The 26,744-nt window shown below is 36.8% G+C and overlaps 1 protein-coding gene across 1 annotated transcript in view; it reads right to left on the bottom strand.

Moving 5' to 3' along the window:
- RIPK2 (receptor interacting serine/threonine kinase 2) overlaps positions 1–13,538 on the bottom strand; it is a 33,483-nt gene extending 19,945 nt beyond the window's left edge. The window contains exons 1-3 of the mRNA XM_014853394.3: positions 12,781–13,538; positions 7,385–7,538; positions 4,703–4,858 (exon numbers count right to left, since the gene is read on the bottom strand). Coding sequence (XP_014708880.1) covers positions 4,703–4,858; positions 7,385–7,538; positions 12,781–12,953 — 483 coding nt within the window. The 5' untranslated portion in view covers positions 12,954–13,538. The remainder of the gene's footprint in view (positions 1–4,702; positions 4,859–7,384; positions 7,539–12,780) is intronic.
- Positions 13,539–26,744: the final 13,206 nt, after the last annotated feature.

Below are 26,744 nucleotides of genomic sequence, written 5' to 3'. Positions count from 1 at the left end.
AGTCATTCTGCTGCTGGCTTGAAAGGCATATCAACCACAAAGGCATAGGAGTATCCAAAATATATGATAGCAGAGATTTAGGGCTGCTGCCTGGGCATGCTGAACTTTGACTTTTAAGGGACATTTATAAAGTAAAAAGGGGAGATACATGGGATGCATATAAAAGAGTATTGCTAATTTATAAGAATAGTACCTGTATGTGCTAAAATTAATAAGAATTACAAAAAATACACAAAACCAGGCTATTTTAAATTCTATTCATATAAAAGAAAGACCAAGGGTACCCTGTTGACAAATGAAAAAAAAGTAGGGATCATCACCTATTACTTTGCTTCTGTTTTCTTTATCAATAATAATTTCTGGACTGAGATAAAGAAAATGAGGTTAAAAGGTTTATAAAGTGTCAGTCTCAGGTTATTTTATATGTATTTCAGGTTATTGAGAATACTTGCAAATACCTTCTTGGTGCTATGAGTGTTCTTTGTGGGATAGAATGGAGAGGTACTATAGGATATCAGAAAAGTAAATGTCATTCTTATTTTTAAAAAGAAAAAGAAATGTTGATTTTGAAAATCTATATACTGGTAGGAGATTATCCTTAATTCCCGGTTAAAAAAATTTAGAAAATTTTATAGAAGGGATACTTTATGAGTAAATAATGAAAGAACCAGCAAGAATTGATGAAAAACAAATTATATTAGATCAGTGGTCAATTTCAGACCTCATGCGCTATATCCCAAGCACAATGCCTAGCACACCATAATTGTTCCACAAATACTTACTGAATAAAGGAATGACTGACTTCATTTCTTTTTTGACAGTTAATTACTATTGCAAAAGAGTAAATGTAAAAACAGTTTGCATATTATAAAACATTTTGCAGTACTTTAATAATAACATACTTGACTATAAAGACAACAGGTCTATCTGGTATATATAGAAGATCTGGAATTCATTTATTTGTTCATTCAACAAATATTTATTGAATGCTTCCACATGGCATGTGCTGAGCATGTGGCAGTTAATAAACTAGACTAAATTTCTGTCTTCATGGAGCTTATATGCTAACTGGGGGAGATGGTCAATAAACATTAATAAAACAATGTCATGTGTTATGGTGAAAAATACTATGAAGAAGCATACATCAAAGTATGAGGATAAAGAAGAACTGGGTGGGTGGTCACGGAAAGCCACTCTGATAATGAGACTGAAGAAGGTGAGGAAAGTAAGCTGTGAGGATATCTGGGAAAGCAGCCAAGCAAGGACTCTCATATATTCTTATGGACAAAATGGAAGTAATATTCTTTTAGAAGTATTCAAAGCAAACTGTATGATTATTCTCCAATACTGCTGATTAACGAAAGGACTGATAGTGACCTGGAGAGAGGTTCTCAGCACCACGTGGCAGCTGTGATCTGAGCTCTCTACTGGTTAACATTTAATCATGACTTGAAAATACAAAAAACTAGCTGTTTAAATTTTAGGATGACACAAGGCAAGAAGAGAAAGTTACAACCTTGGACTACAGAAATAATGTTCAAAACGGTGTTAAGAGGCTGAAGTGATCAACCAAATCTAACAAGATAACATTTGCTGATGTCCAGAAAGTATTCTGTAAAGTACATGATAAGGAGATGTGGCTTAAGCAACAATACATGAAAAAAACCCCTCTCAGGGCTTTTTGTTGACACTAGCCCCATTTGAATGTTGTGATATGGCTGCCCCCCAAAAGTTGATGAATTATCAAGGAAATATTAAGAAAGGTATTTAGGACCATTGAATTCTACATTTATCAGACCATATCAAGAATATTTTATTCAGTTTTGAGGATCAAAATTTAAAAGAGGGTTGGCCCCGTGGAAGAGTGGTTAAATGTCCATGCTCTGCTTTGGTGGCCCAGGGTTTCGCTGGTTCAGATCCTGGAGGTGGACATGACACCGCTCACCAGGCCATGCTGAGGCGGCATCCCGCATGCTGCAACCAGAGGCACTCACAACTAGAATATACAACGATGTACTGGGGGGCTTTGGGGAGAAGAAAAAATAAAAATAAATAAAAAAAAGATTGGCAACAGAGGTTAGCTCAGGTGCCAATCTTAAAAAAAAAAAAAAAATTTAAAAGAGACTTAAACACAGATGCATCTAGATAGCACCTGGGAATAAAACCCATGTAATAAGGAAATTAGCTGAAGGAACTAAGGATGTTTAGCAGGGAAAAGAACAAAACACAAGTGTACGTGAGGGGCAGGGGGATTTTGGCTATCTTCTAATATTGAAAGGGCTGTCACGTGGAAGTAAAATTGGACTTAGTTTATCACGAAGAAAAGACAGAGGACCAACGGGTGGAAGCAACATGGAAGGATTTTTAACTGATCACATTAAGAAAGTGTCACAGTCATTTAAGTATGGATGTTAAGACTCCCCTGACATAGGATAACTGCCCTGGGAGACGGGGGATAGTTGCAGTGAGGATTGAGGGGACTAGCTCTCCATTAAGGTACTGCTACTTGTATGGTTCTCTAATTGATGTTATAGATGAGTGTCTCTTTTTATTAATACTGAAGCAGCAGCTTGGTTCCATCTCTCTTCCTCTCCCATTTTACTCTAGGGAGAGGAAGAGTCTTCAATAAAGATTCATTTTTTCATTGAACTTCTCTCATATTTTTTGGTATTAATTTATCTATTGTTCCACTTCCCTATTACTTATTTGAACATTGTTTGATATTTATAATAATTATGTATATTATTATAGTAAGTGTAGCAAAATAATATATAAAAATTGAGTGAGTTGCATTTAGTATTAATTACTTTTTATTTTTACTTTTTATTTCCTGTCATCAGTTAGATATAGGGGAATTGTGAAATCACTACTACATCTGGTGCCTTTAGGTACCTACATCTTATATTTTATATAAAAATTAATTCAAAATAATACAATTAAAAACAATAAAATAATAAAATTAAAAACATAAAACTATAAAACCTTTAGAAGAAAATTTTCAATATTGACGGCTTGGTAAACAGTTCTTAGACATGACAGCTAAAGTATGATCATAAAAGAAAAAATGTTGCATTTCATCAAAATTAAAACTTTTGTTTTGGGGTGGGCCTTGTGGCCGAATGGTTAACTTTGCGTGCTCCGCTACGATGGCCCAGGGTTTCTCTGGTTTGGATCCTGGGCACAGACATGGCACCACTCATCAGGCCACGCTGAGGTGGTGTCCCACGTACTACAACTAGAAGTACCCACAATTAAAATATACAACTATATACTGGGAGGACTTGGGGAGAAAAGCAGAAAGAAAAAAAAAAAGAAGACTGGCAACAGTTCTTAGCTTAGGTGCCTATCTTTAAAAAAAAAAAAACAAAAAAAAACTTCTGTTCTGTGAAAAACCCTGTTAAAAATATGAAAAGAACAAACTAAGGACTGGGAGAAAATATTTGCAAACTACATGTCTGTGGAAGGACTCATATCTATAAAATATATACAACTCTCCAACTCCAACAGTAAAAAACTCAAAGAATCCAATTAGAACATGGGCTTAAGACATGAAGAGCCATTTCACCGAAAAGGATATATAGATGGCAAATGGGAGCACATGAGGTGTTCAAAAACATTAACCATTAGGAAAACGTAAAGTAAGACCATGATGAGATGATATTATACATTTATTAGAACAGTTAAAATAAAAAACTGTGATAATACAAAACATGGTGAGGATGTGCAAAAGCTGGGTCTATCATACATTGCTGGTGGAATATAAAAACAGTATAGCCACTCTGGAAAATAGGTGGGTAGTTTCTTAAAAAACTAAACATACCCTTATCATTTAACCTAGCATTGCACTCTTCGGTATTTATCCCAGAGTAACGAAAACTTAAGTTTATTCAAAAAGTTGCACGGGTTTGTTCATAAAAGCTTTATTGTAATGGCCAAAGACTAGAAATAATCAAAATGTTCCTCAATATGGGTGAATGGTTAAACAACTGGGGCACACGCATAGCATGGAATATTATTCAGCAATAAAAAAGGAACCAATTATTGATGCAAGCAACAACTTGGACGGATCTCAAAGGCAGTATGCCAAGTGAACAAAGCCAATCTCAAATATCACATACTGTATGATTCCATTTACAACGCAGAATTCTTAAAATGACATTACAGAGATGGAAAACAGATTAGTGATTTTCAGAGATCAGGGATGGTGGAAGGGAAGAAGCGGTTGTGACCATAAAGGAGTAGCATGAGTGATATCTTTGTGATGATAGAGTAGTGCTGTATCTTGATTGCTGTGGTGGTTACATAAATTTATACATGTGATAAAGTGACACAGAACTACATACATGCATTGTATCAATGTCAAATTCTTGGTCTTGAAAATTGTACTGTAATTATGTGCGATAGAATTATTGGTGGAAACTAACTGAAGGGTACATGAGACGTCTTTGTATTATCTTTGCAACTTCCTGTGAATCTATATTCTTCCAGTGAATCTTGTATTTTGTACTATAATTCTATCTATCCATGTGGTCCGGGAATAGCTAAGCCACTGCAGCACGAAGAAGGGACACTGAAAACAAGAATTACGGGCTACGGAAAAGGGGGAGATATTAAGTTGGCTAGGTGGAAGAAATAACTAAACAGTCTTTTTAAAGCTATTAATCACAAGGAAGCAAATAAACTTTGTTTTTAAAGTAATTACCTTAACATGAAATTCATTATCCAATAAGATATTTTGAGTCTTCAAATCATGATGAAGTAACGGAGGATTCATATTGTGCAGGTAATTTACACCCAGTGCAATTTCATGTAGGATGCGAAATCTCAACGGCCAAGCAACATCAGGATATTCAGTTTTCTTTATACATATGGAAATAAACAAACCCGAAATCAGTGGCCAAATTTCATTAAATTTCCACTTAGGAAATTAAATATTCCAAGAGGAAATACAGTAGAAACTAAGGTCAAAACACAAGCTCATTTTTATTACATAGTTATCAATTTGATATTAACATCCTTCTATCTTATTTTCTTCACTTTTTAGAAGAAATAATAACTTTATAGTACTGATATTTTCTTTTAGTTTATACTGGCAATGCAACTACATGGTGTTGAGTCTTTTTTCTTCAGTTGACCGAGTTTTCCATTATTTTTCATCTGTATAATACCCAGACACATATACCTATACTCATATCCATCTCCCCGTTCTACGGCTCATATCCAGAAACTTGTGCGTACACATACACACACACAATTTGCTTCTAGTACATACCAAACCATTCATTCAAAATTTATATTTTAATTTTCCTATTAATACCCCACTTTCTTATAATAATCATTGCATCAATTAAAAATTATGACCATTATATTTATTGAGTAAGCATTAATATCTTGTACTTTTAACCATATACTTAATTTACTTACATTCCAGCTGGAAAAATTAGCCTTTGGGGGTTTTGTTTTTGTGAAGGAGACAAAGATCAACTTCATTTCGAAAGTGTATATAATATAGACATATATAAAACATGATGTTTTATATGTATATATTTTTGGTGAGGAAGATTATCCCTGAGCTAACATCTGTGCCAATCTTCCTCTATTTTGCATAGGGGACGCTGCCACAGCATGGCTTGACGAGTGGTGTGTAGTCAGTGCCTGGGATGTGAACTCCTGAACCCCAGGCCGCTGAGGTGGGGCACGTGAACTTAACCACTACACCACCAGGCCGGCCCCATGTTTTATATTTCTTAGTACTTACAAGTGATAGTCATCTGAACTTTTGTAAAATAAAGGTTTTCTGAACATAAAAGTTAATGCAGCTTCCCAGGAGAATGAATATTCTCAGAACAATAAGATAATCTGGGAAGATCTGACAGCCAATCATCAAGGCACCATGTCACTGGATACCTTTTTCCATATGATATGAAAAAGTATGCTTCTAATGAAAGCTCACAACTGTTCTTGAGAATTTTTTCTGCAAATGGATCAGCTTATAGTTCAGTGATCAATCCAGCAAGGGAGTGGCTCAAAATACTTTGTGTTTACATTGTATTTTGATTTTTTTCAACTATCTTTTGTGAGGTTGAAAGAGGGTGCTACAAGATAAATCCCACCCTAATAATGCAATACAGGAAACCAAAGGAAACACATAACACTAATTTTGACCATTACTTCCTCTGGTATATACAGACCCCCGTCCATCTGTAAAAAGGTAACTTTTTCTGAAAATTATGTAATTTAAAGGGGTAATGAGGCCTCTCTGCAGTAGAGTGTTATTTGGAAGTTTTTGACGAAGGTAAAGAAGTGCCCATTCTATATTTTATAATTACTTCTAGGAGTTAGCAATTCCCCTGAAGCAGGCTCTAAAACTTCTGCTGGGCTGCAAATTTGGGTGCCAGCGTACCTACCGGAGTGCTGGAGTATGGGAAGAAAATGTTATAATTTCTATTATATTCATTTTTCAAAAAAAAAACCAAACTATGCTTAATTAATATTTGTATCTTGATTGCTGTGGTGATTACACAAATCTTATACATTGACACTAGTTACTTTACTCCATCTTTGCTTCAGATGGTCACATAATAAATAGAATGTGATGTATCCACTCTCCCTTGATCACTTACAGAACACTGTGATGTATCAGAATTTAGATGCATCCAGCAATTGGTTTGTACAGATATTACCCAGTTTTAACTAACCCAACCCTCACTAAATAAACTGAGTGGTTTAAAAAGATTTCTCAAGAGAAACTGTAGGTTGGAGATAACATTAATAATATAAGCTCAAGCAAATAACAATAGATGAATACACATATTCTGAGAATGATGATCCCCAACTTTGTTTACTAATGGGATTCATAGTCAAAGCCAGAGTAACAGGTACCTTGACAAAAAAATCAAATGGCTCATGCCACTGTCTATTATTGGAAAGGCTAATGTATTTAGTACTCAGAGATAGATTTATTTGGCCCATTAACTCAGAACTTTATGCACTGGTATTATTAACATTTAATATGAATCCTAAATTGTCTTTAACATAAAATAAAATTTGGCCTAAGAGTGAATTGTAGGTATGCAGAGTTTATCTTTTCTCTCTCCTATGCCTGAGTATATATACATGTGGATATTGGAATTCAGTGTAAAACTCAGGAACAGTAACCTAAGCAAAATAATCTAGGTCCCTGAGAATACCGGGCCTGACTCGACAGTATTTTCAACAACACAAAAGAAGCCACATATGGTGAAACTTTACCACTGATATTGTTTTTCATTATTCTTATTTTGATTCATCTATATATCCCCAAATAATCCGATCATATGTAAAACCAAAGCATTATGTAGCTTGAATAACAGAATTATAGCCCCTGAAAATATACAATACTTACCCTATGTAAGAGTTCATTTAATGATCCATTTGGCATGTATTCAGTAACTATTCCCAAAAATTCAGGCTCATTGCAAATTCCCAAAATTGGAAGAATGTAACTAAATCTAGCTTTGTGTAAAATTTCAGCTTCTCTTAAGACATCATTTCTTTCACTAAAGAAAGAAAATCATAATTATTTCAAAGAAATGAAAAATACACAATTATCATGTCCATAGTACTAATTACGCCTGGATTTTTTCACTCATTAGCTTTTGACTTCATGTAAATTATGCAACTTCTCTGTCCTTTAGTTTCATCATATTTAAAGTAGGGATAATGTCTACCCTATATATTCCACAAGTCTATTTAGAGACCAAAATAACTTCTATAAGCCACTGATAGAAAAAAGTGCTACACACAAGTTATTATTATTGTACTTTTCTAGGAAAGAGAACACAATGTTTGAGTAAGTTTATAAAGTCCATCTATATTAGAATGATTGGTGCATGAACTAGTTAAATTATTAAGTTTATGTAGTTTTAAAGTGACTAGATTTGATTAGAATATTATATTAAATTTTATGGTTTAATACTTTATAAAATTTTTCCAAATATTCTGAATATTAAAATATCTAAATATTGTAGATTTAAATGACTAGATGATAACAGTTGCATAAGAGTCAAAAACGCTTAGAAATTACACACTGGCATTCAGAAAAAGAACACTGAGAATAAGTAAATGCTTATAACAGATTGCTGGGGTGACTTTGGATTCCAGGTTCATTTGCTTATTCGTACATAAAACAAATAAATATTGAACTTTTATTATGAATAAACTGTGCTCAGCATTATGGAGAATATAAAGATGAAAAAACATAGTCTATGTCCTCAAGTTCCCCAGAAATCTTTCTTTTCTTTTTTTTTTCAGAAGATTAGCCTTGAGCTAACATCTGCTACCAATCCGCCTCTTTTTGCTGAGGAAGACTGGCCCTGAGCTAACATTCATGCCCATCTTCCTCTACTTTATATGTGGGACGCCTACCACAGCATGGCTTGCCAAGTGGTGCCATGTTCGCACCTGGGATCTGAACTGGCGAACCCCAGGCTACTGAAGTGGAATGTGTGAACTTAATCACTGCACCACCCGGCCAGCCCCTCCCAGAAATCTTTTAAGAAAAATACTCATTGTGGTTTTGATTTGCATTTCCCTGATGATTAGTGATGCCAACACCTTTTCACATATCTGTTGGCCGTTTGTATGTGTTCTTTGGATATGTTAGTTATCTTGAGTTTGGTAATCATTTCACGATAAATATGTATATCAAATCATCATATTGTGCACTTTAAATATATACAATTATATCTGCCAATTTTTTCTCAATAAAGTAAAAAAATAAAGAAAGCAAACAAAAAAGGAAAGAAAAATAATACTTAAAATATAAGGCAAATAGTGATAAATACCACCAAAAAAAGAATAAGTAAGTAAATAAATAGAGAATAAATGGAGAGCTCAGAGAAAAGAGTAAACTTTGGGCTAGGGGAGTCACCAGTCTTTACAGAGCTGGGATTTCAACTATCGTTGAAGGATGGATAGAATCTCAACCACTGGAAAAAGGGCATACAAGATGGATGTGGCCTCCAAGAGGAGAGGGATCTTGCCTTTCTTTTTCATCTTTGTACCCTCAGGACCTGGAACAGTGCCTGGCACATAGCTGACGTCTAAAAGGGATGTATTAAATGTATTCAAGGAAATTAAAATGAAAGCTATGTTTAGAAAATGGCAAATTGTTTAATATGAATCAGGTTATGTAACTGAGTATGTAAAAGGACCGAAGGTGATCAGGGTAGGAGAGCCTTAAAGCCAGGTGAGGGTGTTTAAACTTTATTTGGTAGTCTCTGAGTTGTGATTGCAGGTTTTTAAGCAGAGGAATGACATGAGCAGAACAAACTTTTAGGAGGATTAACTTGGCAGTAGGATGTAGGATCAGCAGAAAGAGTTAAGAGTTTCAAAGTGAGGTACAACACTAGTTACGATGTGAAGACCGAGAGCCTGAAGCTATAAAGGTTGCAGTAGAAATGGAAAGACATACACTAGCTGAATAGACTCTCCAGGCTGTGGTCACTGACCGACTAAGGGGGACTAAAAAAGCAATGGAAGAGAATTGAAGACGTCATCAGTTTTTACTCTGGATGAATGGGTGTTGGTAGCAGCAATAACAGAAATAGAAACGCCTCCAGGTGAAGCCTATTAGTGAATGATGATGATTAGTTGGCTCTTAAACCACCAAGCTCTGGATGAATGGCTGTTGAAATAAGGAAAGCAACAGACACTCCAGACCAGACTATGAGGCCTGCTTTAAAAACAAACAAAAAGCAAAATAAAGCAAAAAATCTTAGTCATTTTTGTTTTGAATAGGTAATAAACTTATATGTTTCAAAATTCAAGAGTTAAAAGAGGGCATCAAGTGAAAGCTGCTCTCCTTCTCCCTGTTATTCAGCCACTTAATACTCAACTGTGGGGCAACCAATTATATCAGTTTATGAGACTTGTTTTAATTAAATTTATATTCCTTAAGTTGAAATAATTCTGTATTTGCATGAAGAGATGTAGGTCAACAAGACAGTTATTGTGTAGCCCCCTCACAGGGAGACAGGATGGACCTGAAGATTCCTGGATCCTCTGAGAAAGAAGCATAGAGAAGGGATGCTGAGGAAGTCTCAGAGATACTTAATACCACACTCTTTCCTCCTTACATTAACAGTATGAGGCATTCTTCCTTTTACTGTGGTCCTATTATGTGTCAGCCGCTTTACATACACTATCATTCTAAGATCAGCCCTCTAAAGTTGGTTTCATTATCCCCACTTTATACAAGAGGGCTCAAATTAATTTTCTAATGGTCACGCCAATAATAAGTTGTAACTGGAGTCATTTGAATTGCAATTGTGGGACTCTGAAACCTGTGTTGTTTCCATTCCACTGCTTAACCAGAGAAGAAAGTTAGTTCTTGAAGTCAGATTTTGGGAAGACTGAAAGATTCTGGAAAGACAGAAAAAGCCAAAACACTTTATATTTTTAAAATATAGCATATTTTAAAGCATAGGACTTTATTTTTAAAAGCAAAAATGTGAAATATTTTTAAAATATTTTTTATATTTTTTAAAATAAGAATTTTTAAAAATAAAAATGTAAAATATAGCTTCTGCAGACATATCACCAAAATTACGCAACTCAAAATTTCAATCAAGAAAGAGTTTCATCTACAGGGTGTTTGAACACCCAATCAGACTCATCTACCCAAGGAGTTGGGAGATTGTTGGGGAAGGTCCACTCACTGGGCAGAAGTCATCAATCACAAATTATTTTTAAAGTGTAACAACACATAAACTTATGTTTCTTTCAGGTGATCTCAAAGAACAATGCAAACATTATCTGCACCAGAGCCCAAGAAGTACATGTATTTACCATTTCCACTTTATAAGTGAGGAAATAGACACTATGTGAGTCAGCTGCATAGCTCAGTCCTATGCTCAGTATGCTCAGTCTACATAAACAGTGCTAATGTTGACATCTTAGGTAACAAGTGGGAGAAAAGAATGTGACGCAGTAATGCTAGAGTGTTTCACTGCTTTTTATGGCTTCCTTGACAACAGAATTAATTTCCTTCACCCAATTTAGTGAAGAATTTTTGATTATGAAAATTGCCAATGAGTAATGGTAAGGGAACTCCTTCATTCCTTGGCTCCCAAATGGCACAAAACTTAGACAAATTAAAATTTTGAGAAGCAGTAGCCAAAATGGGAGGATCAATTTGCTTTAGAATATCTAAAAGGTCCTACAGTGCTGGCTTTCTATATATTTGTATTTAAGTATAAAATATATCCACCCTCTCTAACCAACCACCACTCTTTAAAATCGATTACATACATATATACACACACTTGCCCAGCACTTGCTCCACAGAATTCAAGGCCCAGGGTAAACAGACACCACACCCTGTATACCGGTCACGAGATCTGGACTGTGGTATACAAAAAGTGGGACCAATCCCTAAAGGTGTTCCAAATCTACTGTGAGATCTAGTTCATCCAAGCTTGATAGCAGGAGACAGCAAAGAAAAGCCACAGGCAGATGAAAGTCCAATTAACCTTGGCAGGGCTGAAGCTGAGGAATTTATCTGATATCGGATAGTAACAGTCTCTGGTCAATTAGGCACCTAGCATGATGTATTTTCACATTAGACATGGGCAAGGAGAGGATAATGTTGCAATCATGGATGTTAACTCACTAAGAAGTGAATGTAGGGTCTAGTTAAATCCCTACTGGAAAGAAAATACACAAGACTAGTGACTAGTCCCACCGACTAATACATACACTCACAGGTCCATGGCATATGATCGAAATGTTTTTCTGGAAATAGAAACTAATACTAGCTTTCCCTTTAAACCTGTACAGCGCACTAAAATTGTTCCAGGATGTGAGAGAGAAGCAAAATTTTTGGTCATTTAACAGTTTTCTGATTCAGTCTATTGTTAGCAAAAATAATACACATTTCCTCTGGGGACAGACTTTCCTGTGAGAGTGAAAGGAGAAACTAAACGGCTAAGTTGAATTTGATATCTAAACTTAGATGATTACCCATGATAAACCACAAACCAGACAAAAACAACAACAAAAGCCTAAACCAAAACATCCCAGACTCTAGAGCAGCACTGTTCAATAAAAATATGTGATCCACACATATAATTTTAAATTTTCCAGCGGCAACATTAAAGAAAAACCACGTGAAACGAATTTTAACAATATATTTAACCCAATATATAAAAAATCTCAGCATGCTATTGACAGAAAAGTTTTAAGGAAATATTATAAATTCTTTTTCTTTTTAGTACTAAGCGCTCGAAATCTGGTTTGTATTTTACACTAACGGCACACTTCGGTTCAGAGGGCCTCATTTCAAGCGCTCAATAGCCACCTGTGGCTAACAGCTACCTACCAGACAGTGCAGCCCTAAAGCCCGTTTTCAAAAAAAAAGAAAGGAAAAAACACAAAGCAAACAGAACCCACACTCACTATATAAACACACATCAATTTCAATAAAGAGGACGTTTAGAGTTGGGCTGTGATTGCTGATTTTTGGTGTACGGAGAGAGAAGGTTCAGGAGAGTAAGAGGGAGACGGCAGCGGAAAGAGATGAGGGGAAGAATGCGATTGTTGCATCTCCAGAAAACCCGGCTCTCCGCACCATGCCAGCCTCAAGCCTTGAAGGACTGCCTAGAGGTGACGAGGGGTGGAGCCGACCCCAAGTGGCCACCAACTTTTGGGTTTTAGAGCCAGCCTGCCCGGGGCTGGTGTCGGCGGGAGTGGAAGGCAGCAGAGTTCGGGCTCGGCCGGGGAACCGCGGGAGCGCCCTACCTGTCCAACAGCGGGGTGTGGATGTGCAGGTGCTTCACCGCCACCTGAACGCGCCAATCTGCGTGGCGGGCTGACGACACGGTGCCCGACGCGCCGCGGCTCAGGTAGCGCAGGTCTGCGAGCTTGTGGTAGGGAATGGTGGGCAGGGCGCTGCAGATGGCTTCCCCGTTCATGGCGGCGGGCGGCGCGGACGCTCAGGCCGCTGGCCGGGTCCAGTTGTTCCTGCGGCTCCTCGGCCGCCTATATCCGCCCCTGCGCGAGCAGGCTGACCAGGCTCTCCCTGCTGCCCGACACTAGGTCACGAGGCCGCCCATTCCCCGCACGGCCCACGCCAGCAGCTGTTTTTCCGGAGCCAGAGCGGAGTCTGCTTTCCCGGAGACTGAGGTCAACTGCGGCGGCGCGGCGGGGAGGAGCTTCCTCTCCCGGCCCAGGCCCTCCCAGGCGCGCCCCGCCACCCGAGCGCGGCCGTCGGAGCTCCTCCCTCCCCAAACTTCTCCAGCGACGTCAGCGGCGGACAGTGAAGCGGGGAGACGGGCTCCCAGCCCGCCTAGCCGGAGGCACGAGATCGTTGTCGCGTGCCGCGGCCCTGACTATCTGTGCGACCCCAGCGGAGCCCGGACTGAGTTCTAGGGGTGGGGAAGGGAGCCGGGAGCGCTCTTCTCGTCTTCTCTCCCCACCCCGCTCCCCAGGTTTGGTAGACTTTCCTTTTTGGGAAGGTTCCTCTCAGCAGCCTACTGGCTGCTGTGCGATTGGTCAGCGGGCCTTAACACTCGGGGATCTGGACCGCGCATCTTCGGGAAATCGTCAAACCCCAGAGGGGAAGGCGGGGCCCCGAGGGGGTGAGCGCCAGGTCCCGGCTACGCGCCTGCGCAGGAGGCTCTCGGAGGGAGTGTGGTGACTTCTGTCGTCTGCACGCTTAATGAGGCCGGCGAGTCAGGTAGGGTGTAAATCACCTGTCTACCTCAACCCCAGTTGTCCCTCATTTTCAGCTACTTCAAGGAGTGAAGGGTAAATGATAAACGCTGTCGGAGTTCGACCCTGTCAGCAAGTTCAGGTGTTTAGCTCCTGTTACATGCTCCTCTACTAGGGATTGACTTTTCTCTCTCTTCTTCCATCTTATGTGCGTGATTATATAACCTTGAGAGACTCAGTCCCTCTGACTCCAGGTAAGACTGCAAAAATTTCTTATAGGTCTGGGAGGAATACAATCAGTGTTTAATGCCAACCAAAAAAAGACTGCAAACATATTTCCAGCTTTTTACTGTAAACATCTTTCTACTTAGATGACTATTTTGTAGAGTGTGACTGAAAATATTATATACAATACCAAGTCCATACTAGGCATTTAATGAATTCTAAGGCAACAGTAATAAGGAATGCCTGACTTGAGTGGAGATTTTCTGCTTACAGAGAATGAATGCTTCCTGTATTTTTATATTGCCTGAAATGAGAGTAGCAATGTTACATTTTGTAATATGTAACGGGAACTTGTAATGAAATAGTGTTTTTTAAAAATTTTGATCGTTTTAAATAAAATGGCTATAGTTTTTAAGATATGGTTGGATACTTTGTATCCCATTTCCCCTTAATTCCTTTAGGCACTCAGTTAACAAACTAAGAGGTCCAGAAAAAGAGAACAAAAAGTAAGCAGGGAGGGAATGACGCAAATAGTAATTCAAGAAATTTTGCCAGGACAGAAGTACAGGGGTCTCCATATTGAAAAGGCCCAACAGGTACACACAGTGGATGAAAAAAGACCTATATTAAAGCACATTATTAAAAAAGTCAGAACACTAAGAATAGAGAGAAGATTCTAAAAGTTTTCAGAGGGAAGAAAGGAGAATAAAGGGATGAGAATTAGAATGACATAGGATTTCTCAATAATAACACTTTTATGCTAAAACACTTAAGTGAAATTTCTTTAAAGTCTTGAAGGACAAGAACTTCCAAACTAGAATTCTATAGTTGATCAAACTACCCATCAAGTATAAGAGCAGAATAAAAACATTTTCCTGTATATAAGGATGTAAACATTTACTTTCCATCCATCCACTTTTTTTTTTTTAATTTAAGAAAGCTACTAGAGGATGTGCTCCAACAAAATATAGGAGTAAGTCGAGAAAGAGAGAGACATGAGATCCAGCAAACAGGACCAGGAAAATGGGAAGGGAAACTCCAGGATGAAAGATACATGGCAGAATTAGAGAACAACTTATTTTCGTTGGAGCAGGAAGATGGCAGACTCCAAGAAGAGAGACTCTAATTAAAATAATTGAATTTGTAAATTGTCTAATTTTGAGTATTTGGGAAATTATATTGATAGGTGTTTGATATATATAATGAAATATGTGGAGAGAGAACTTAAAAAATCTAAGCAAGTGAAAAGAAGCAATTATTATTAATTCCTTGAAAAATAAAAATTATGCAAGAATGGGAACAGCATTTCTCCAAATGATTCCGTGGTGGTGAAAATTTAAGACTTTTCAGAGCTTTTAAAATACTGGTATATTGTAAATCTCTAAGAAGGAGAGAGCAGGCAGCATAGAACTCTATAAAATGTATTTATATTTTTAATTACATTACTTTTAAATTTACTTTTTAAAAAATAAGTAATATATTCACATTTCAAAATTTAAAAGTGTGGAAGACAGACAATACAGTAGAAAATTGGGGAGAAGACCTAGGCACCTCACAAAAGATATCTAAGTAGCAAATGAAGGTGAAAATGTGTTCAGCATCATTAGTCATCAGGGTTAAAGCTATCAAGTTAAAACCACAATGTAAGATCACTACACAAATGCAAGAATAATTAAAATTGAAAAGACAGATCCCAAGTATGGGTGAGGATTTGTAGCAGTTGGAGCTCTTGTACAGTGCTGATGGGAGTGTCAAGTGGTGCAATCTTTTTGTAAACTGTATGGCAGTAAGCTATTAAAATTGCCCATTGTGCAGATCTTATGACTCAGCAGTTTCTCACCTAGGTATGTGGACATGTGTATGCATATGCTAGAATGTTCATAGCTGTGCTGTTTATAGTAGCTTCAAACTGGAAATTACCCAAATACGCATAAAGAGTAGAAAGGGTAAATAAATTGTGGCACATTTACACAATGGAATACTGAACGTCAATGAGATTGAAGAGTGTATGACAATATTGATGACTCACACAAATACAATGTTGGATGACAAAAGGCAGACACTGAAGAGTATATATTGTATGAGTCTGTTTCTAGTAAGTATAAAAGTAAAGAAAACTGACCTATGCTTTTAGAAACCATGATAGTGGCTACTCTTTTTCCACTTTTTTTTTTTTGAGGAAGATTAGCCCTGAGCTAACTGCTGCCAATCCTCTTTTTGCTGAGGAAGCCTGGCCCTGAGCTAACAGCCATGCCCATCTTCCTCTACTTTATACGTGGGACACCTGCCGCAGCATGGCTTGTCAAGCGGTGCCATGTCCACATCTGGGTTCCAAACCGGCGAGCCCCTGGCTGCCAAAGTCGAAGGTGCGCACTTAAGCACTGTGCCACCAGGCTGGGCCCATAGTGGCTACCCTTGTAAGGTGGAAGTAGTGACTAAAAGGGAGATGATGAGACTTCTGTGGTGATAGTAATGTTAGGTTTCTTGATCTAGGACCTAGACTCTAGGTGCCAGGTACACAAGTATGTTTAGTTTCTGAAAATTCTTTGAAGTTAATGTGCACTTTCTGTATATATTATACTTCAATAAAAATATATTAGGTTTATATATTAAATAAATATATGTGTATATATATTATGTTTCTCATGTAGTTAGTATCACACTATATACCTGTTCACCTTGCTTGTTTTTCATTTAACAATGTATGTTGAATATCTTTCCATATGAAACTTCCTCATGCTTTTTTTATAATGGCTGAGGGGTATACCATAATTTATCCCTCATTGGTGGACACTTAGATTGTTTCCACATATTTGCTATTATAAATAATGCTGCAATAAATAATCTTTACATTTGTCATTTCATACATATGCAAGTATATATACATAAGTAATTCCTAGAAAGTGAATTGCTGAACCAAAGAGTTATGTTGATTTGTAATTTTGGTTTATATTGTCAAATTGCTCTTCACTGAGATTGTACCAATTTTTTTCTGCAGACAATAAGAATACCTGTGCCTCCTCATCCTTACTTTCTTTTCCTTTTGAGATAGGTAGTGCAATGTTGGTCTACTGATTCCTGGAGTTCAGTGCTTCTAAACTCAATTAAATGATAAGATTCTTTTTATTGCAAACCTTTTAAATATTTGGCTTCAATTTATTTATCACAACCCCATGTAACCATGTGTAAACTATACATATATATGTATAGTTTAATTAATTCCCGTAACGAATTGGCTAAAGACAGAAAGCTTAAAGAATACTGGTGTTGAACTACATCAGCTAAATGATAAACAAAAAATGAGAGTAATTACACCAATTAGGCCAAGGCACAAGCATCATATCTGTATGTCGAATTCACCTGTTGAAAATTTTCTAAAATCACGTTAAGATTTGGTCTTTCCATTTACTGAAAATAAAGGTTATTTATACCTGCATGTGCTATTTTAGGAAACAGCAGCTTGAAATCTCTCAAATCTCTTCAATTAGAAACAAAACAGAAAAATTGAAAAAGAAACCACTTAAAAGTTACAAATCTAAGAATTTCAAACATCTCATATTTTAATTTTTCAGTGTAAAAGCACATAATGTGTTTTAAAAACACAGATGTTGCAAAAGTCTATAATTACATAACAATGAATGATCTGCATGGGAAAACATTTGGGGTACATTTGGTGCTGTTTCTCCCCCCAAAATCTCAAAAAATACCTGATATATCTGATGACGTACAGTCTACTATGAAGAGGCAGAGAAGTACACATTTTTACAGTTAATGAGAATAATAATGTTTCTCGTTTAACCATTCTAATTGTGTTCAACCCTAAAAGAACATGAAGTCATTTTAAAATTGATAAAATGATGCTTTTTCTGATAATTCAGCTAGGTTAAACATTAAAAAGTAAACATTTCTCATAGTAGAATTATTAGTAAAGAACATTAAAATCAACTTTTAATACAGTATTTTATAACACTTTTCTCAAACATTTTTCAATCTAAAGTTCCATCTTTACTATGTAGCATTCAGAAAAAGGTGAAATTATTTAAAAATAATTCCTAAGAAGGTTAAATTAACTTATCTTCCTATGAAAGTGCTGAAAAGTAAAAAAGAAAGACTGGAAGACACCAAGCTAGTACAATCTCCCATCTAAGGAATGCCTAGCCCAGTTTTTGATCAGGTTGTTCATTTTTTTGTTACTGAGTTGTATGAGTTCTTTCTATATTTTGGACATGTTAATATAAACAAAAAACTAAATTGAAAATTAATTTGTCATTCTGCCAAATAAAAGTGACTTTCATACCACCGAAACAAACAAACAAACAGGATAAAAATGTGTATCTAGCAAAGGGGTGCCGGGCTTCTTTTGAGCATTTCCTGGCAATAGGCAATTTGCAACATTTTGAGCTTTTAAGCCATTTCCATTGGTTAGAGATATCTATTGTTAAAATTCTCTAACATTCTAAATTTTAGGAAGTTATTCTGGTGTTAATATTACCTGCTTGTCCTATATTGAATAAACCTAATTCTTCTATCTAGACAATTTAAGCTTTGTGATTCCTTCAACAAACACAAAGGGGATACCACTTAAGGTAGTATGAGAGATTTAAAAGATGAATACTTTGAAAAGTTATGTTATCTTTAGTTTTTGGCATCTTAATTTATCTCATTTACTTCAACTTGGGTTTTAGACTCACGGTGGTTCTCTTGTTAATCTGCTTTACTTCATCAGTATTCCCCTATGTCTAAGTGATTAGACAATTCCGTATGAAATTTGATAGGTGAGAGGGAGAGTGGCTATGTCTGTCTCTGATCTGAATCTATTAGTGCAATGAAAGACAGTATTTATTTTTTTAAGCAGTCTTGTTAAACTATTAATTTAGGTTGAGCCTGTGGTCAACTAAAACTGGAGATTTTTGTTTGTTAACTTGTTTCTTTTTTTTGTTTTTAATATAAACTACCTTTAAATCAGGTTTTCTCTCCTGTACTTGTGCAGTTGATTCTTTTGACCCAGTGTTAATGGGTTGAATGCTGTAACCCCAAATGGTGTTGAAGTCCTACCTGTGAATGTCACCATATTTGGAAACAGAGTCTTTGTAGCCTCTCAAGTTAAGGTGAGGTCATTAGGATGGGCCCTACTCCAATATGACTTGTGTCCTTATAAGAAGGGGAAATTTGGACACACAGACAGGCACACATAAAGGGAAGGTATTTTAGGGACACAGAGAGAAAGCTATCTACAAGCAAAGGAATGCCTGAGGCTACCAGAAACCAGGAGAGAGGAATAGAACAGTCTCTCTCATGGCCCGCAGAAGGCACCAACTCTGTAAACATCTTGATTTTGGACTTCTAGCCTCTGAAGCTGTGAGACAATACATTTCTGTGGTTGAGCCACCAAATTTATGGTTCTTTGTTATGGCAGCTCTGGGAAACTAATACACTCAGGTATAATTTTTTAAAACTTCTTATTTGGAGATAATAATAGACTCAGATGGAGTTGCAAAGATAATATAGAGAGGTCCTTTCACTCAGTTTCTCCCCATGGTTACATCTTAAATAATTTTAATACAACATCAAACCCAATAATTTAGCATTCATCCAATGTATGTACATTGCTCTGTGTCATTTTATCATATGTGTAGATTCCTGTACCACCACCTTAATCAAGATACAGAACTATTCCATCACCACAAACATATCCCTCATACTACTTCTTTACAGCCACACTCACCACTGCCACCACCCCCACAGCCTTAATCCCTGGCAACTACTAATCTGTTTTCCATTTCTAAAATTTTGTCATTTCAAGAATTTTATGTTAGTGAAAATATGTGGTGTTTTGAGATTGGCTTTGTTTGCTCAGCATAATCCCTTGGAGATCTATCCAAGTTGTTTCTTGTATCAATAGTTGGTTCTTTTTTTATTGCTGAATAGTATTCCATGGTATGGGGATACCAGAGTTGTTTAACCATTTACCTAGTGAAGGACATTTTTGTTCTTTCCAGGTTTTAGCTGTTACAAATAAAGCTGCTGTGAACACTTGTGTACAGGTTTTTGTGTGGATATTTTCATTTTTCTAAGATAAATGTCCAGGGGTGTAATTGCTGGATCATAAGGTAAGGGCATGTTTAGTGTTTCTAAGAAAGTACCACACTATTTTTCAGGCTGACTGTGCCATTTTACATTCACACCAGCAATATATGAGATATTCCATTTCTTTGCATCCTTACCAACGTTTGGTATTGTCACTATTTTTTATTTTACCTATCTAAAACTATGTAGTAATATCTCATTTGTAGACCCATGTTCATTTTTTAACTTAATCACATTAAGTTTTGTTATATCTTTGTAGGTCCGTGTAGGTCCATTCTTCTAGCCTTTCATGATTCTCTTAAATCTGTGTTTTTCTATGTGGACTGTCTTTTCCAGGGAGCACAATGTTTGGAATTATACATACCTGACTTCAGTGTTCTGCTTCATCATTTGTGAATTGTGTAACTTTGGGCAGCCTGCTTAACTTCTTTGAGCCTTATTCTCTTCCTTTAATTACTAAATATGAAATAAGATAATGTATGGAAAGTGTTTAGTATGTGGCATACACTCAGTAGATGCTGTGTTCTTTCCCTGCTGTATTTTCAACTGAACAAAAATGTGGACAAGAAAAAAACTAGTTCATATTCTAGAGACAACTACTAGAGACCTCTCTTCATCAATTAACCAGATAAATTAGTATCTAGAAAATATTTTTCACTTAGATTGTAAAACTTTAGGAAATTATTCCTTTACCTTTTAGATTATAGCCTGGGCAAAATGCTTGCTTTATTTTCTCATTGAAACAGATTGTATTGTTAAGGCTTTATTTTATTTTATTTTTTGTCAAACCTTTAAAATTGGAAATATAGAGCATAATCTGGGAGAAAACATTCAGTTTGTATATAAATTCTGACTCACATCTTTCCACATCGGCATGATCTGAATTATGTAGCTAAAAAAAACGGAAGTCCTTTGGAAAGACTGAAGGATTTATTGTGGCCATTCAGAGTAAGATGATCAGCAACTAAAGTCTTTGGAGGTGTTCCCTGCAGGGAAGCTTGTTTGCTAAAAAGTGCAAATTGCTAGTGGATGGGGTTAGGGGTTTTGGTGCTATTTGATGGCATTTGGACGAGGGACTGAGGAGTAACTACATCATTCCTCAGTCTCCAGCCATTTTGTTTCATGAGGTGCCCTGATAGAGCTATACACATCAAGAATTTGGCAAAAGAAGGGAAAGTAGTAGCATGTTTTTAAAGCTCTGATTAGCTGACTAGATCACTAGGCAAAAGGCCCAAGGAATCCTGCCCTTCACTGCCCTCCTCCATCTGACCTCAAACTGGAATGTTGTGGATTTAAGATAGAGCTGGCTGAACTATCACTTTTTCGCAATAAAAGAAAAATTAGTCCTCAAATTATACAAGTGGTTTATTATGTAGAAGAAGATGGAGAAAATAATTTGCCTTAAAATCACCTACTTTGACCCCAAGCTTGAAGGAGAAAGGAAGCTGAACAGTATTGAGTGCCTACTATTCCATTACCAAATATTTATTTACTTACTTATGTGCAAGAAACACTTTCTTCCTTTTCCTCTTTTCATGTAAATATTATTTTTAATTATAAAGAAATACATTTATCAAATTGGCATGGTAAAACATTCAAGACTTATAAAGAGGTATGTAAATGAAAAGTAAGTCTGCCTGATGCTCCGAATCGCCAGCCCACCTCCCCTAAGGCAACAAATACTTTCTATGCCGTAATGCTAGGTGCTGGAAATAGAAGGATAACAAAATACACATGTTCCCCTACCCTCACAATGGTCTTAGTACTCTAAGGGAGATAGAAACCTGAACATGGAGTGTGATAAATTTCTGGTAGGAAAGTGCAGGGTACTCTCAGATAACAGAGGAGAGAAGCATGCATAGTAACTTACTAAAAGAGAGGTTAGTTGAATTGCCCAAAGTCACAGAGTTTGTAAATTACTGAGACAGGATTCTTGAACAAATCTGTTTGAATGAAAGCCTATATTCTTTCCGGGAACTGCTTCATGTATCAGTGGGGTATTCCATTTTCACTTTTACTTTGTGTAATGTCTCAGGAGAGAAATTTAGTAGCAAGAGGGAATTTCCCAGCTGCAAAAAAACAATGCTGGACAAAAATTTAATATTTCATGGGAGATTCCATTTTCCTTTGACATTTTACTTGGCAGGTTTCCAAGAATGTGGAATATGTTACTAGTAGCTCAGTCAGCATTTAAAAATTTTGGCTCCTGAATTTAGCAGGAATATTTTGCTTTTTAAAATTTCTTCAGAACTCAAAATCATTTTCTTCATCTGTCGCTCCCAGATTACAAGCAACATATGCTAACGTATATTAATGTTTTAGGCAATATACACACAGACACACGCACACAACTTTGCTTTCGCAAGTGACTGTGTGAAAGAGGTTATAAGTTCACTACCCTTTTTAGCGTCCTGTTTTGGGCAGGCGCAGACAAAGTTGTGGAAGAAATTAAAGCTTTCCTTATTGTAGTAGTTGATGTAGTCTACATTAAAACAGGGCAGGGTGGTACAATTGTCTAGAAGTGGAAACTATGACTGAATCAAGGATCCAGTGTCAGCAGCTGAACAGGTTGCCAGAGAGAGCGCTAGGGTTTATTGGGAAATAGGGAACACTCAGAAGGTTTCTTTGGCTCAATTTTCATAATTGTAAAAAGGAATAGAAATGTCTGCCCTGCCAGGCAGCCTTGTTGCACAATTCCGGGGGCCACTATTCACATTGGGGAGGTGCCATTCACATGGGATATGCTATGAATGGGGTTTCTGGAGTTGTGAAATGTGAGTGCCCTATGGTCTATTTGTCTCCCAGGATTGTTCTGAGAGGTTCAAGTTATACAATGAATATAAAAGGACTTTATAGACTATAAAATTGTCAATATGTGTAAATGACAACAATAATAGTTTTATTTTTCTGACCAGCTCTGCCCTTTAAGCAAAACATTCTTATCTAGTTTAAGAAAGCAAAAAGCAGCACCTGTTAGCTGGGAGCTGGCCTGGCGCTCACAGTGAATCTATGAAGTTCTCCTGATGAATATAAACACATAGTAGACCAACGTCAGACAAGACCACTTTGTGACTATAATGGAGCAAGAAAAAAACAAGACCACTTCATGATCATGTCTGAACAGAGAGAAATAAGGACATTGACTAAATTGCGAACATGAGAAAACATTCCCCTTTCCTGGCAGATAATGAGTGACTGCTGCTGCTTTACCAATTACAACTTTAGCTCAACTTCGTTTCTCTCACTGTATAGATAAGAATTATTAAGATACCTAATCAGAGAATTGTCTCTGTTTCTGGACAGCATCCAATGCAGGGAAGATCCCCTTTCCTTGATTACTCCCCCAAATTAGCTAACACAAACCCAAATCCTATAATGAGTTCTTTCTAATGTCTTACTGAGATGCCCCATGGTTCCCCATGGTATACATTTCTTCTCCTTGCCATGAGTCAATAAACTCAGCTTTATAGAACTGCAGATGAGTTCCTGGTGGTCTTTGACATTGACAAGTTTTTAGAGCAGTTATTACCCAGCCATGGTATACATTTCTTCTCCTTGCCATGAGTCAATAAACTCAGCTTTATAGAACTGCAGATGAGTTCCTGGTGGTCTTTGACATTGACAAGTTTTTAGAGCAGTTATTACCCAGCCAGGAGCTCTTACTATCTGTATCTCAGCCAGAGAGTTGGCTCCTCTGACTACTCTAGGGGTTTGTCTGTGATGTTGGTGCTATTTCAGAGCCAAGAACTCCTGAGGAAGAGATTCTGGCTGGCCATAATCTCATCCTTCAAGTTCTTTGTGGATTATGGGGATATGGACATACAGTACTGAATTTCTAAAACAACAACAACAATAGCACTAATAGCTAACTTTTATTTAATGCTTTCTATGTGTCAGGCATTCTTCTAAACAATCTACATAGAATAATTCATTTAATACAACAACATTGTGCACTAGATGCTATGGTCATTCTCACTTTACAAATGTAGAAACTGAGGCACAGAGATGTTAGTTACTCATGTAAGGTCCCACAGTTGTTAAGTGGCAGAGCCAGGATTTGAACCAAGAAAATTATATTGTTCAACTGTGTTCGTGAAGTGGTATTAGACTACTGAGAGATGGAGTGTGAATGAATTGATATAGGTCAACACGCTACTATATGAAGAGTTATTGTGTTTGTGAGCAAGTATATCTTTTAAAGAAGTTCAGTCTAGCAATCTTAAAGTGTTGGTGAGTCTCTTTAATAATAGTTTACTGATAAGAATAACTTAAACTATATGGAACAATTTCCATTGACTGTAATTTGCTTTTACTTATACATATTAACAATTTAATCCAACGTTTGAATGTCTAAGATGTGAATGGCTCTTTGGCATATGATATAGGAAACACAAGGATAAATAAGCTCTCTCACATTGCTGCCTACAAAGGCGATGACTTAAGACTTTATATATACACCATTTTTATTCCTTAAAAATCTTTCTCATTATAATAATAACTTTGACTTGGGATATAATTGACATTAACTGATCCATTCTAGTGGAAAAAATAGGGGTCTTTGGAATCAGATGGAGTTAAAAGTCTCCTCCTTCGTTAACCAGTGTACATGCCCTCTTTTGTATTATGTAATCTCAGTGAGCCTCATTTCCTTCATCTATTAAATAGTGATAATAATACCTTTCTTAAGGCTATTATGAGAATTAAACAGGATTATGTGCCAAGGTTAAACCCAATAAATATTGGTTTCTTTTCCCAAAATAAAGCATTTGGGGCCTTGCCAATTTAAGTTTAAGTGAGAATTATCAACTTTGTGGGATGATTGTCAAGATGGGCTTATGAAATATTGAAAAGTGATTTGAAAACTGTGTATCCATGGTCTTGTTTCAAATGTGAGCACCATGAAGACAAGGGCCATATCTGTTTTGTTCACCAGTGCCTAGGACAATGAATGAAAGTGATAATAATCCACCTACTGTTGCTTTAGGCTCTGAAGGGTGTTGTGATAGCCAATTGAAGACTGCAATTCTTGAATTAAAAGCATGCAGGATTATCTGGCATGCTCATTTCAAGTTGCTGTTTTTTCAAAGTTACAAGTTCGTGTTTAAAAATCAATGTAGCTCACAGAGGTAAAGTTATGAAAAAAGAATTAGATTTTAAAAAAATCTTTGCAGCCAATATTACAATAATTCTCTAAACTTTAGAGTGTATCCAATGCAGTAGTATTTTCTATCACCTATTTAGAAAATTAATATGTTATTAAATATTTAAAAGCCATGTACAGGGGCTGGCCCCGTGGCCGAGTGGTTAAGTCTGTGCGCTCCGCTGCAGGCGGCCCAGTGTTTCGTTGGTTCGAATCCTGGGCACGGACATGGCACTGCTCATCAAACCACGCTGAGGCAGCATCCCACATGCTACAACTAGAAGGACCCACAACGAAGAATATACAACTATGTACTGGGGGGCTTTGGGGAGAAAAAGGAAAAAATAAAATCTTTAAAAAAAAAAAAGCCATGTACAACTGAAAACATTGAAAAGAAGATATTTTATTTCAAGCATAATTAGATATTGTTTATTCCTCTTTGTGGATTTAGTCAAAACTCAGTCATCTGATTGAATGAATCTCCTTAAAAATTTAATATGAAATAGATGCAAGAAGTGTTAAAATTGAAATACTAACTCCTTATACATAAAAAATGTTTTACATTCTACCAAATACAATATCATTAAGACAATGTTGTGTTGTAACTGTTATTTCTGTTGAGATATGATGGGGCTAATAAATGATATTCTTCATCAAAGTTCAGAATGAACTGAGAAGTAAGCAAAACAGCAGTGGAGATTGAGACCAAAATGTCAACTTTGTACTGAAATTTGGAGAACATGATTTAGAGGTGTTGTTCAAGTGGGCTTACTAATCCTATACCCACTTAATCATAGGAAGGACAAACCCAGACCTGCCCCCATGGAGGCCTGCCCCTGTCAAGTGTATTTCATGGAGGAGTAAGGCAGAATATGTTCTCTCCGAAGGGGAGAATGTTCCAAAGAGAAAGGGAAGAGAAAGGGGATGAGCTACTATGTTCCCAAATTCACAAGTCAGGTAAGATACTCCTTGTCTGCTAGGAAGGAGTACTGGGGCTGGTCGGGGAGGGGGAATGGATGGTGGATTGACAGGCTGGGTGTGTTGTTCCAATGAAGGAACTCTCCTCCTGGAAGGAAATACCTGAATGAGGGGATGGTGGCAAGTGTTCTCAACAATTCCCATTTTAGAGATGGGAAAATTGAATCTAAGAGTAGAGTGACTAGCCTCAAGTTTTAAAGTAGAAGGTGATAGAACTGGGAGTAAACCAGATAGTCTAATTCAAGTTTATTGCATCAGAGAACCCTTGTTAACTAAGTCCATGGTATAGTATCCTAGAGTTACAGTAAAACTAGGACCTATACATGTAAAAGTCAGAGCCAAACATCATAAATTTGCAGCTTTCTTTATATTTGCTTTATGATGAGGTGATGAACTCTATAGAATAAATGCATTGTGTATATTTCTGTTTACTGGGTACTTAAATGATGCATACTTCTGAATGAAATGCCTGAGATACCTCAGTCATTAAAGCTTACATTGGAGACATAGCAGAGTGTACATATGTATACACACACAAATGTTTAACAGAAACACTGTAAAGAGATTCAGTAATATTCATGCTAAAGTGTGGCAGTTATTAGAGAGGTAGTGAATGAGGAAT

The sequence above is a fragment of the Equus asinus genome, chromosome 12 (genome assembly GCF_041296235.1).
Source record: "Equus asinus isolate D_3611 breed Donkey chromosome 12, EquAss-T2T_v2, whole genome shotgun sequence".
NCBI classification, from domain to species: Eukaryota; Metazoa; Chordata; class Mammalia; order Perissodactyla; family Equidae; genus Equus; species Equus asinus.
The sequence above is the reverse complement of the archived record's forward strand: the minus strand, read 5'-3'. Positions and strand labels throughout refer to the sequence as shown.